The sequence below is a fragment of the Colletotrichum lupini genome, chromosome 2 (genome assembly GCF_023278565.1).
Source record: "Colletotrichum lupini chromosome 2, complete sequence".
Classification (NCBI taxonomy): domain Eukaryota; kingdom Fungi; phylum Ascomycota; class Sordariomycetes; order Glomerellales; family Glomerellaceae; genus Colletotrichum; species Colletotrichum lupini.
In genome coordinates this window covers 5,829,060-5,843,115 of record NC_064675.1, presented here as the reverse complement: position 1 = coordinate 5,843,115, position 14,056 = coordinate 5,829,060, and the positions used below count along the sequence as shown (strand labels likewise).

The following is a 14,056-nucleotide window of genomic DNA, read 5'->3' as shown; positions in this document are numbered from 1 at the left end:
AAGTATTAATTATAATAGTTAAACCGTACTATATAGATCTTAACGAGGTAATTTCTAACTTATAAAAAGAAAAAGAGCTAGGGGAAACTATATAACCTACGGTAGAAGTATAAGAAATTATCCTTAACGAAATCGTCGTAGTAGTACTAATAGACGATAAGGAAGAGAAAATTACTAAAAGGGTACTAATACTACTAATAAGACGTCGTAAAAAACTATAATAATAAGCCCTAACGCGGTAATTTATTACTAACAACGAGGTAATTAATACTTTTTATATAATAAAAAAGAAAGCTAATTTCGAGCTAGTAGTTAAACTACGTAAAGAAGGCGTAATTATAACTATCAGAAAGCTATATAAGGGATTAGATCTTATTAAAGTAGATACTCTTTATAATCGAGGGGTCTATCGATTTATCTTATATAACTTAGAAAAATATATAAACCTCTATATATTTAAATTACGAATAGTTCGTAAGATTAAAAAGAAAGGAATACCCTAGTTATATAAGAAATCTAAATACGTAATTTAAGGATACGGCGACGTTAAAAAGACAACGCTACTTATATAATCGCTTATTATATAGCGCTATAACTAACGATTAATAATAGTACTAATAGTATTATTATAAAAGAAAGGATATAAGATTTAAAGCTATAATATTACCTAGGCCTATACTTAATTAGCTACAGGGCTTATAAAAAAGATCCTAGCCTATTTACTAAAAAAAATAGCTAGTAAGTACTTAAAAAGCACGATTATTAAAGTACTTAAGCTACTATATAAGCTTATAGAATCGGGTACTTATTAATAAGCTACTTATTACGATTTTTATATTAATTAATTATTAATAGTTACCTCTACGTACGACCTATATTTACTAATTATAGAGTACGAAAGTAATTAATTTAAAATCGTTAGAATATAAACTAACGATATATTAGGCCTATCCGATATTAATTTTATAAAAAAGGAGGATAAGGAGCTCTAAAAAGCGGGCTTCGTAGCGAAGCTAAAAGAGGTCTTTATAATAAATACCCCCTTAGTATTTAATAATAGGATTTTTATAATTAAAGAGGAAACCGTCGTTTTTTAGTAAAAGGGGTAGGGTAAAAAGATTAACTTTATCGATCCGAACGTAACTAATATTAAAAAGCAGTATAAGGCTAAGCTTATATAAAGAGTATATATTATAAGTATTTATTAACTTAAAGCAACTTTTAATTATATTAAAGTAGTATAAGCTATAGATTTAACTAAACGAGACGTCGAGGTACTTAATAAGCGGCTTAAGTAGTAATAAACGAATCTTAATTAAGGTCTCGTTTATTACCTAATCGACTTTATAATTAATAAGCTTTACGTCTTTATTAATAAGTTATTTATAAATAATAACGACCTTACTTCGTAATTAGGGTATATTATTATCTTAGTTAATAAGAGTATAAGCGAGAGCAAATTTACTATATACGGTAATATAATCTATTACTTATTAATTAAAAATAAGTAAATAATAAGAAGTATATTAGTATTAGAGGTTTATAATATAATTAATAACGTTAACCTCTCTTACGTAATTTTAATAACGCTAAGGAAGATTACTAATCGAATTAGCTTTTTATTTATTTTAATAGTTATTTATATTAATTCTTATTTACTATACGAATACTTTATTAAATTAGGAATAATAAAAGAAAAGAGGCTTATAATTAATATTATAGCCCTTAGGTAATCGTATAAAAGGCGCGAGATATTTAAGATTTATTAAATTAATAATAAAAATAACCTTATAAACGCTTTTATAAAAATAGTATTAAATAAGGGATTAAAATAATTCGTAAGTAGCGGAAAAGTTATTATATAAATAAAGGGATAGGTTATATAAAAAGAGTAAAAAAAAAGGGGAAAAAGGAGACGACTTAGTAAACGGGCCCGAGGTCGAATTATACTTCTAATTATAATAGTTAAATTAATAAAAAAAAGAGAAAGTTAGTATTAGATTAGAAGTTTAATTTAATTACGGTATATAACTAACTGCGCAGGGGCTAATTAGGGGCCCTATTTATAATTATTATAGCTAGCCTAACTTATAATTAGAACCTCTTTTTTTATACTTATTACGTAAATATTTATATAGTTTAATTAATCTTTTCGTTAACTACGGTTCGAACTAACTACCCTATAATAGGGATATTAATAGGTGGGGACGAACGCTGAATAGCATCCCGAGGCTAAATCTTGTAATAAAACGCGCGATTAAGAATATTGTAGTATTGATTGATCTAGCGTAGAGACCGGCTCCGATGCTTATGATCGCGGATCCGAGCTGTATGCTGTGTTTATAAGAAAAGCGATCTGTAGACCAGGCACTAAAGATTGCTCTAAGAACGGCGCCTGCAGAACTGAGGCCTATGACAGCGAATGATAATTAGTCATTTTGGTTGAAAGCTTTGCGCGACGTCCTTGGGAAGAACCATAGGCCGTACCATTAAAGGCTCCGATCAAGGCACTTGTGGTTTCATAGCCAGGGGTGCCCGGTGGTGCCAGGTTTAGTGATACATAGAACGATGGCTGTCCTATGATGGCTCTACGATTCCACCCCGTCAGCGACTTAGTGTTCTCAGAGAAAACACCGAGAACCATATACAGGGAAGGAAGAGGATCAGAGCTTACCCCATAATTGCGAGGCCATAGGAGCAGGCAATGGAGCCAATTGCAACAAACACTACAACCCAGAAGTTGAAGACGTTTGGAATGAATCGAGCCATGGCAGTTACAAAAGCTAGGTAAAGGATTAGGCACGGACAAGACAGAAGATGATTGTTTGAGTGATTATTAAAAAGGAGATTGACGAATGGGGCCCATTCGCTCCGTTCCTGGCTGGAGAACGCTTCTTATCAATGAGCCCAGCCCAGCTCTCTTCGGTATTAAGGCAAGGTAGCGGCATTAGGGGGGAATAGCGAGAGTGTTAATATCCTTATTATAGGGTAGTTAGTTCGAACCGTAGTTAACGAAGAGATTAATTGAACTATATAAATATCTGCGTAGTAGGTATAAAAAGGAGGTTCTAATTATAAGTTAAGCTAGCTATAATAATTATAAATAGGGCCCCTAATTAGCCCCTATATAGTTAGTTATATATTATAATCAAATTAAATTTCTAATCTAATACTAACTTTCTCTTTTTTTTATTAATTTAACTACTATAATTAGAAGTATAATTCGACCTCGGGCCCGTTTATTAAGTCGTCTCCTTTTCCCCCTTTTTTCTACCCTTTTTATATAACTTATCCCTCTATTTATATAATAATTTTTTTATTACTTATAAAGTATTCTAATCCCTTATTTAGTATTACTTTTATAAAAGTATTTACGAGGTTATCTTTATTATTAATTTAATAAATCTCGAGTATTTTGTGCTTTTTATACGATTACTTAAGGGCTATAATATTAATTATAAACCTCTTTTTTTTCGTCGTTCTTAATTTAACGAGGTATTCGTATAGTAAGTAAGAATGGGTATAAATAACTATTAAAATAAGTAGAAGGCTAATTCAATTAGTAATCTTTTTTAGCGTTATTAAAATTGTATAAGAAAAGTTAATACCGTTAACTATACTATAGACTTTTAATATTAGTATACTTCTCGTTATTTATTTATTTTTAGTTAATAAGTAATAGATTATATTACCGTATATAGTAAATTCGCTCTTACCTATACTCTCGTTAGCTAGGATAATAATATACTCTAATTACGAAGTAAGGTCGTTATTATTTATAAATACCTTATTAACGAAAACGTAAAGCTTACTAATTATAAGGTTAATTAAGTAGTAAATAAGACCTCGATTAAGATTTATTTACTATTACTTAAGCCGCTTATTAAGTACTTTAATATTTCGTTTAATTAAATCTATAGCCTATGCTATTTTAGTATAATTAAAAATTACTTTAGGCTAATAAATATTTATAATATATACCCCTCGCGCAAGCTTAGCCTTATACTACTTTTTAATATTAGTTATATTCGGATTAACGAGGTTAATTTCTTTACTCTACCCCTTTTATTAAAAAACGACGGTTTCTTTTTTAATTATAAAAATCTTATTATTAAATACTAAGGGGGTATTTATTATAGGGACCTTTTTTAGCTTTATTATAAAGCCCGCTTTTTAAAGCTCCTTATCCTCTTTTTTTATAAAATTAATATTAAATAGGCCTAATATATCGTTAGTTTATATTCTAACGATCCTAAATTAGTCGCCTTCGTACTCCGTAACTAATAAGCACGGGTCGTATATAGAGGTAACTATTAATAATTAATTAATATAAAAATCGTAATAAATAGCCTATTAATAAGTACCCAATTCTATGAGCTTATATAATAGCTTAAGCACTTTAATAATCGTACTTTCTAAGTACTTATTAGCTATTCTTTTTAGTAAATAGGCTAGGATTTTCTTTATAATCCCTATAGCTAATTAGGTATAGGCCTAGGTAATATTACGGCTCTAAATCTCGTATCCCTTTTTCCGTAGCGATACTATTAATACTATTATTAATCGTTAGCTATAGCGCTATATAATAAGTAATTATATAAATAGCGTTACCTTTTCGACGTCGCCGTACCCCTAAATTACGTATTTAAACTTCTCGTATAGCTAGAGTATTCTTTTCCTTTTAATCTTATAAACTATTCGTAATTTAAATATATAGAGGTTTATATTATGTATTTTTCTAAGTTGTATAGGATAAATTAATAAACCCTTCGATCGTAAAGAGTATTTATTTTAATAAGATCTAATCCCTTATATAGTTTTTTAATAATTATAATTACGCCTTCCTTACGTAGTTTAACCACTAGCTTAAAATCGGCTTTCTCTTTTACTATATAAAAAGTATTAATTACCTCGTTATTAATAATAAATTACCGCGTTAGGGCTTATTATTATAATTTTTTATAACGTCTCGCTAGTAATATTAATACCCTTTTAGTAATTTCCTCTTTCTCGTCGTTTATTAGTATTATTATAACGATTTCGTTAAGGATAATTTCTTATACCTCTACCGCGGGTTATATAGTTTCCCCTAGCTCTTTTTCTTTTTATAAATTAGAAATTACCTCGTTAAGATCTATATAATACGGTCTAATTACTATAATTAATATTTTAAATAGCTAGTTACGATCTCTCATAACTATATAAGAGCGCTTATTAATAAAAATTAACTTATATAGCCTAGCCTATTATTAAGTAATTTCGCGCTATACTTATATATCTAAATTTAGTAATATATTTAAATTATCCCTTATATTAGGCTTATTATATATAATAATTACTTCGTTAACTTACTTTTTTATACTTACCTCGCGTAGTACCCGTATTACTTTTTTAATTACTCGGGCTCGTTAGCTTATACTTAGTAATAGTAGCGAGGCTAAGGTTATTTTTAAATATATTCTAAATATTAATAGCGTTAATATAAGTCCGTTAGGCCCTATAGTGTCGTTATAGTATTTAAGTACTATTTAGAAGTATTTATTATTAGTAGAATCCGGATTTTCCTTTTTAATAATTCTAAACGCCCTTTTTAACTACTAATATACCCTCTTTACTTTTCTAATACTATAATACGCTTTAATAAGTATAACTTTCAGCTATATACCGTAAGCCGTCGCATTATCCCTAAACTTTACTAACTTAAAGCTAGTACTAGCGTTAGTTTTAATACTATCTAGCGGTCCTTAGTATATATCAATCTAGCTTTTTCGTAGGGCTATTTATACTATTTTTATTTATAAATCCCAGAGGAATTACCTTATTTAGAAGGATATAGCTACGTTAATTATATATAGTACTAGCTAACTATTTAAATAGAAAATATTAATAACGATTTCTTAGTTAAAGTTAAGCTTATTACGTAATTTAAATTTAAATCTACGTAGGCTCTGCGTATTTATTTAGTATTAATAATATACTTTCGTTAACTACTCTAGCGCCCCTATTTCGATATTATTATTACTTAATTACTTTAAAAAGTTATATAGCCTCGTAACCGACGGGTACCCGAATTTCTGGTATAGGTTTCTAAGCTTATTTTTCGTTAAGTAATTAATTAACTTCGTATTATTAATAAGCTTTATAAACGTATACCCCTATCGTTATTTGACTATTTTAAAATACTTACCGCTAGAGATTCTATTCCTTATATTATTAAATATAATACTTAGTCGATTTATATTTTTTAAATATAAGAGAAATAGGGTATTAATAAGTAAAATATAAAAAGTTATCGTTCCGAAGTACGTCTCTATTTTTACTATACTTAGGGTAACAATTTCCTTACCTAGGCCGAAACTAATCCTTATAATACTTACTATTAACGTATTAAGTATTACTAGCGCGATCTTTTATAGCGCTTAGAATTACCCTTTTCTTTTAATTAACTATTATAATACCCTAGTATTTAAAATAACTTTATAAAAATCGTCTAAGCCGTACTTTTTACTCGCATAGAATACTTATACGAGCTTAGTATTTAAGAGATCTAAGTAGTATAAAAAGGACCCCTCTAGCTACCCCTAGATTTACTTAGTATTATATTCCTTTTTTTAAATATTAAGAGAAATAACGTCTTCTCCTTAATCATTAAGATAATAAGCTTCGGCCCTATTAGATTCGCTTTTTTAGCTACTTCCGTATTTATTATTTAAGGGACCTTCTTTTATTATTTATAAATAAAAGCCTATTTATTAAGCGCTTTTATTACCCTTTGTTCGTTTAGCTTTATATTTCTTTTTTAAAAGCTAACGGGGTAAAAAAAAAGTAGTTAATATCGTCGATTTTATTATAATCTAATTTATTAATATAGGGAATAAAGTCTTCTTTATCTTCCGAATTTCCTATAGGGGGTATATACTTTAGGCTATTATTTTAGCTACTATTACTAGGTTCCGTACCTCTAGATCTTCCCTTATATATAATAAAAAATTAGTTAAACTAACGAGAGCTAGTTTTACTATTTACTACTCTCGACTTTTTATATTATTTATACAATTTAATACGCTCTTTTTTAAAGTAATTACTTAACTAATATCTATCTTTTTTATAAATATAATATTACCTCTTTTATTACCCTATTTATAAGTTAAATCTCTACTTATTTAACGAATCTAGGCCTACTTATTAATAATTACCGTATTTAGCCTCTTTTCCTTTCTTATCATACGTTCGATCGACCTAATATTATTAATAAGGGCCGTCGTACGCTTAGAAATAAGTTTAGTACGGCATTTTTATTTTAATATTAAAACTAGATCTTAGCCTCGAGTAGAGCGTCTCGTAGTTTTTAAGTACTTAATATAGGGTTATTTTTACTTTTAATATATGCTAAACTATAATATAAAAATATCTAACTTTCTATTTATTCATCCTCTTATTTAGCTAGGTTTTCGCTAGCTTATTAATTCGATTAATAAGCTTTTTAAAGATCTTTATTCGTAATTTACCCTCTATTATCCTAGCTATAAATATAAAAGAAATCGCTTATAGCTTAGATAGGAGCTCTAAGTTCTTATCGTAGCTCTTAAAATAGCTTCGGATTATATTAATTATACTAAAAAAGTCGTTTTAATTAAAATTACGCACCGCTTTGTAATAATAATTAAAAGCTTTACTTATGAGTATAATATTAATTACTAAATAGTATTAGTATTCCCTAATTCCGACTTTTTTATAATAATTATAAAACATCGTTAGGGTTTCTTATAAGACCTTATACTTCCCCCTAGAGTATAATCTTTTTTAAAAAGATCTTTTTAAGGTTTATAAATTACCTTATATTTACTATTAAATTTTCGGTATTTATATACGATCCCTGCGTCGCTACGTACTATTAATAACTTTGAGTCGTCTACTTCTTTTCTTATTAACCGATTAGTACCGAATTTCGTATTAGTAATAATAACAAGTTATAGATCGAAATAGGTAGAATTATCGATTATCGTACTTTTAATACTATATTTTACCCCGGTATATCCTTTTATAATAATAGATTTCTGTTAATAATTATAAAAAGGAAATTTAGGTCGTTTACCCTTTTTTTAAATTCGTTAAAGCGATTATACGCTCTATTAACTTATACTTAGTTTTATAATACGAATTCCTTTTTTATAATTATTATTATTAGTATTTTATATAGCTCTTACGATTATAATTACGTTAATAATACCCCTTGCCCATAGAGGAATTTATTAATTATTTTTATAATTCCTAAGCTTATATTTATAAATTATTTATTTAGTTAGTAGCTAAGGTCGTTTATAATCTTATAAAATAGGGGTTACCCCTATAGCCCCTTTTTTTTATAAACCTTAGTTAAATAGATTAATATCATATTAATTTACTTACTATTAGGCTAATCCGCAATTTTATATATTTATATCACTTAATAATCCGGGTTAATATTTACTTATTTATAAGGGATTAAGATTCTATCTTAGATCGGGTTTTATCCTCTTCTTTTTTACCTTAACTCGCTAAGGGTCGTACTCTAACTTATACTTATATTAATAATTACTAGCGTATTTAATCTTAACGGGGATATATTTAATCCGCGCGCTAGTTATAATAAATCCGTACTTTTACTACTTAACGAATTTATTAAAATTTAAAAAATTCCCGCTTCCTCTTACTATCTCGCTACTACTCTCGTTTTTATTATTTTTAGTAATTACTATTACCTTTCTAAATCGCTAGCTATTATACTTATTAAGATCCTCTTTTTTATTTAATATAAAAAAGTAGGTTTTAGTAGTTCTTTTTAATAATAGTAGTAGTAGACGTTTATATTACCGTAAGAAAATATAGTAATTAGTCTCGGGATCTTTACTAGTTAATTTTTAATTTTAAGCCGGCTACGGAAAAGTCGTTTAGTAAAAAAGCTACTCGGGGCGACGATAAAAAGCTAGTTACTTAAGCAGTTTTGTTAATTAACGTAGTTCAATATAATAAACGTCGACCTCTCGTAAATAATAAAGGGCTATAATTACTTAATTCCGTATAGTATTTAAGAATCGCCTCTTTTTTTATTTATTTTTATAAAGTTAATTAATACGAATTTCTTATCCCGTGCGGTATTAAAAAGTCGTCTCTTTTATATAGTAAGATACTTTACTAATTCATAATAATAGAATTTAATTATTAATTAGTATTAGTATCCTTATTATAAAGTAATTAGTTCGAACCGTAGTTAATAAAGAGATTAATTAAACTATATAAATATTTACGTAGTAGGTATAAAAAGGAGGTTCTAACCGTAGGTTGGGCTAGCTACGATAATCGTAAATAGGGCCCCTAATTAGCCCCTGCGCAGTCGGCTGTATGCCGCGGTCGAATTAGACTTCTAATCTGACAGAGAGGCATTTCTAGCATAGCCTAACCCCTCAAAGGCAGTTCGGCTCGGGTCGAGACGGAGGTGGCTAGTGAAGACGATAAAGTTGTTCGATTGTTAAAGGCAACATCTACTCGATATCTCCCACCGGCTCTCGAACCTGATCATATTGTGAATTGTATGTGGATAATTACACCGAACCGCTAGAAATCAAACCAATCTCCACTTTTGGCTTAGCGTGGTTGTCGCGTAGGGCCGCGGCGGTTCCATGATTGCGGAGACGGAAAATTGCGGAGACGAGTGCGGGGAAGGAATCTGGGGTAAAGCGGTAAGCTTGGATGGCAAATGCTTGCACAAGGCCAGATCCGCGGCACCTTCCTACTACATATGTACCTCGGCCTGCTGCCGCTTGCCGAACACACTGCACCCCCCTTGCCTGTCATTTCCCAACCCCATGATTGACGAAGAGATGAGTTCGGCTCCGAAGACGTCCACCACCGGCAGGTCTACGCTGGCTGCTGCAGCAATGGCCGGCAGCACCAAGAGGAAGCGCTCTGCTATCGCATGCGTTGCCTGCCATCAGCGCAAGGTCCGCTGCAATCTCGCCGCTCAGGGCCCGCCCTGCACAAACTGCTCGGAGGATGGCAATGTAACCTGCCGCGTGTATGGCAGCCGGGCCCCGCTTGATGTCCCGCCGCCGCCGCCGCCGCCGCCTCCGATATCTCCGGCCATGCCGTCGCCCTCCAGCTCTTCACAGCATCTGCCTGGCCGAGGAGACGAGCACTCCAGCCCCGATCCGGAACCAGATCCGGGCCCATCTTCGAAGCGGCAGTATCGCCCGACCAGTATTGAGAACTTATTGTGTACCGCACATGACCCAAGTTATGCACATGGCACCCCGAATGCTCCTGTTCTCTACTATATTGGTTTGTTGTCTATCTCTTCTGGCTATTAGGCAAGCCCTCTCAAGACTGACATACTCGGGCGTACAGGCGAGTCTGCTGGCATGGCTTTGCTCTTCGACGTTTGCTATCCTTCTCGTTCTTTGCCAGGCAACTTTTACATCATTCAGCGACAGCGTCGTTACTTTCCCCCGGCACATATCACATCTCCCCTGATGGCGCGCCCGCTGCCTGAACCGGCGGCTCTTCATGACATGATTTGTTGCTATTTTCGTTACCTTCACCCGTATTTACCTGTCATCGATGCGGGCCGTTTCATTTTAGCATTCGCCAACCAGCCAAGCAGCATCAGCCCCCTCCTGCTGTGGAGCGTCTTATTTGCTGCCGCTACGGTAGGAATCTTGTCACAAAAAGCGGGCCCACTCAATGTGGGCAGCATTAACCATATCTATATCTCGTGATACACCCCCTAGACGCCTAGAGCTATTATCTATGTAATAGGCGTCTATACTGCGCTTTAGCCCCGAAGGTAGTAGACTAGTTAGAAATGGGCGTTTATATTGCGCCTTAGCCCCGAAGGTAGCAGACTAGTTAAAAAAACCCTGCCTATACGGAGATTCAAACGGTCGCCTCTCGCTTTTGGGGTGCACGACCTATAGATAATGCGGTACTTAACCATTATGGTAATAGCGGATAGGAGCTGGGCTTATAACTGTTACAAAAAGCGGGCCCACTCAATGTGGGCAGCATTAACCAAATCCATATCTCGTGACAAATCTCCACCTCTCTTTACCCTGTTCCTATCCATGACCAATATGGCGACATTCTAACATAACACTTCATCAAGTTCGTCAAGCCAGAGCATTGGCAAGCTACTGAGTTCAGAACCAGAAAGGAATACCAAGAGGATATCTACCGGCATGCCAATGTGAGCTTTTCCTCTGGATGGACCCCATCCGTTCCATAGCATGCCACCAGGCAAGCGGCAATGTTATAAAGCAAGCGACAACATAATCGCTGACAGTGTTTTGTAAAGGCGCTCTATGACAGCCAGATCGAGGTAGACAAGCCGACAATAATACAGGCTTGCATACTCCTCTCGTATCACCTCGTGGACCGAGAGGATCTGGACGGGCCATGCCACTGGATTGGAGTGGCAACCGGTCTAGCACACAGCATCGGTTTCCACCGAAAACCAACATGCGAACGGGTCCAATCTTCTCCATTTTCCCAGTCACAGTGTAGTATTTGGGCACGTATCTGGTGGAGTCTTTACTCCCGTGAGGTCTGGCTCGGTCTCGGTTTTGGCAGGCCACTCCGAATCAACTCGGAAGATTGCGACTTACCAATGCCAGAACCCGCCGCAGTGCTGAACGATGTTGACAGCCTTCCAGCGACACTGCGAGAAACATTCATTCCTCGCGAGTTTGAAACACTCGTGCCTCTATGGATAGAGTTGCTGAAGCTGGCTGTTGAACTGGAAACAATCTTACGACTCAACTTTCGGCCTAGTCAACCACCCGCGTCGCTCGCGGCTCTCGAATCACATTACAGTGCTCTCCAGGCAATGCAGAGCAAAGTCTGCGTGGAACTGATGGGGGAAACACCACTCTTGTTATTACATCGCAGTGTCCTCAAGATTTACCATGGAACTGTGTTAATTGCTCTTCACCGACCGTACCTCATCCCGTCAAAGCAAAGCTCAATAACTCCCCTCGAGCCAAGCAATATCCAATCGCTCGCGATGGACAGGTATACCACAGCCGCCTCGGCCATCACAAAGGCCGTCAACGACCTTGTACGCGCTGACCTACTCAACGTTTCACCCCCCACGCTCCCGACCTGCATCAATTCCGCCATTGGGGTACACCTCCACGAAGCGTGCCGTTCAGAGGGAATCGGCCGCCAACTTGCGTTGCACAATGTAAACCTCCACATGCTTGTTCTTTCCCATCTCGGCAAGATTTACTGTTCCGCCGAGATACAGTATCGTTTCTTTCTCCAAATCATGAAGACGGCTGAGCCTCTTCCCTCGACTCAAAGCAGAAGAACATTTCGTAGGGGAAGTTGTAGTCATGCAGGAACAGCAGCCGTAGGTCCCCTACAAGCCAGTGAGCCGCAGGATGCTACTCGCGAAACAACCGCCTATGATGTGGTCACCCCAGTGTCTACGCAACCGGCATCTAGGGAGTATCGAGATGCAGTTCATGGCCAGACACCCTGTAATAGCGAAGGAGATGCGCTCTTGGGGGATTCAAACATCGATCACGATTTCTTTTTGTCCTCTACTTTGTTCAATATTGACTCAACTCCCTTCTCCGAGGAGGAAATGGATTTCTATAAGCAATGGGGTCTAACAAATTTGTAGAGAAAGTTCTAGACACTGTCATTAACATGTCTTTCGCCTCGGACGTGGGCTGAATGTTGAGTGATGTATTGTCCAGAGAAACTATGCCTCGACTGGGAAATTTGAGAGCATTGAAAAACCTCGTTCTCCTATCATCATTTCAAGTGTCCCAACTCTAGATGTCTCTGGTACACGAGAGTACACTCAGCATGTTTGATTCTACCTCACAGCTTGGAAACAGCTCGAGCTGTGATGTGGTCCTCGCGACCCTCCAAGACTTGAGCATACAGTTCCGAGAGCCGGTCTCGATACAAGTCTCCGACTTTCTTCCGCTGAAGTTTGAGAGTTGGGGTCAGGGTTTCGTTGCCTACCGAGAACGGTTCGATGGAGAGGTCAAAGTTCTTGACACGCTCGTAACTCGCAAACTTGTTCGCCTTGCCCACCGCCTCGAGATCCTGGAATACCCGAGCACGCACTGCAGCATCCCCACACGCTTCTCTGATGGCTGGCAAGTCCGACGATAAAACTATACGGCCGAGGACCTGGGATGCAAGAGGCGCAAAAAGCTCAGGGTCTACACCAAACATGCCGATGGTGAATGCCTGCAGACTGTCACCATGAACAAAGGCCTGAGCGATGTATCTGCAGCCAGATAGATAGATTCCCTCGAGGCGCTCTGGCGATATGTACTCGCCTTGAGCGAGCTTGAGAAGGTTCTTGCGACGGTCGACAATGGTGAAGCGCCCCATGTCGTCGATTGATGCGATATCGCCCGTGCGGAACCAACCGTCTTCGGTGAAGCTCTCGGCCGTTTGCTCCGGGTTCTTCAGATACCCTTTGAATAAGTTGGGTCCCCGCAGCAGGAGTTCGCCACGTGAACACGGGACATCTTCGATGGTGTAGCCCATCTCAGGCACGGAGAGCAAGCAGGCCTCTGTTAACGGTACGAGACCTCCGCAGTGTCCCGTGCTAGCATCAGCCCGATTTTATACTAATTGTTGGTATCCCTATTACAGGGTAGTTAGTTCGAACCGTAGTTAACGAAGAGATCAATTGAACTATATGAATATCTGCGTAGGTGTAAAAAGGAGGTTCTAACCGTAGGTTAGGCTAGCTACGATAATCGTAAATAGGGCCCCTAATTAGCCCCTACGTAGTCGGCTATATACTACGGTCGAATTAGACTTCTAATCCGATACTAACTTTCTCTTTTTTTTATTAATTTAACTACTACGGTTAGAAGTATAATTCGACCTCAGGCCCGTCTACTAAGTCGTCTCCTTTTCCCCCTTTTCTCTATTCTTTTTATATAACCTATCCCTCTATTCGTATAGTAACTTTTCCGTTACTTATGAATTACTCTAATCCCTTATTTAGTACTACTTTTATAAAAGCGTCTACGAGGTTATCTTTATT

At 35.6% G+C, this 14,056-nt stretch overlaps 2 protein-coding genes across 2 annotated transcripts; one reads left to right on the top strand and one right to left on the bottom strand.

Annotated features, from left to right (window-relative positions):
* Positions 1-9,845: 9,845 nt before the first annotated feature.
* On the top strand, positions 9,846-12,661 carry CLUP02_04083 (cutinase transcription factor 1 beta; the record flags this gene model as incomplete). Its single annotated transcript, XM_049283100.1, has 4 exons — positions 9,846-10,317; positions 10,384-10,685; positions 11,141-11,221; positions 11,330-12,661. 4 exons carry the CDS (start codon positions 9,846-9,848, stop codon positions 12,659-12,661), a joined length of 2,187 nt encoding a protein of 728 aa, XP_049140243.1.
* A 203-nt stretch (positions 12,662-12,864) lies between these two features.
* CLUP02_04082 (long-chain-fatty-acid-CoA ligase) lies at positions 12,865-13,548 on the bottom strand (the record flags this gene model as incomplete). The annotated part of the gene is made up of 1 exon (XM_049283099.1): positions 12,865-13,548. The coding sequence occupies one exon, from the start codon at positions 13,546-13,548 to the stop codon at positions 12,865-12,867; it is 684 nt and encodes a 227-aa protein (XP_049140242.1).
* Between the last annotated feature and the right edge of the window lie 508 nt (positions 13,549-14,056).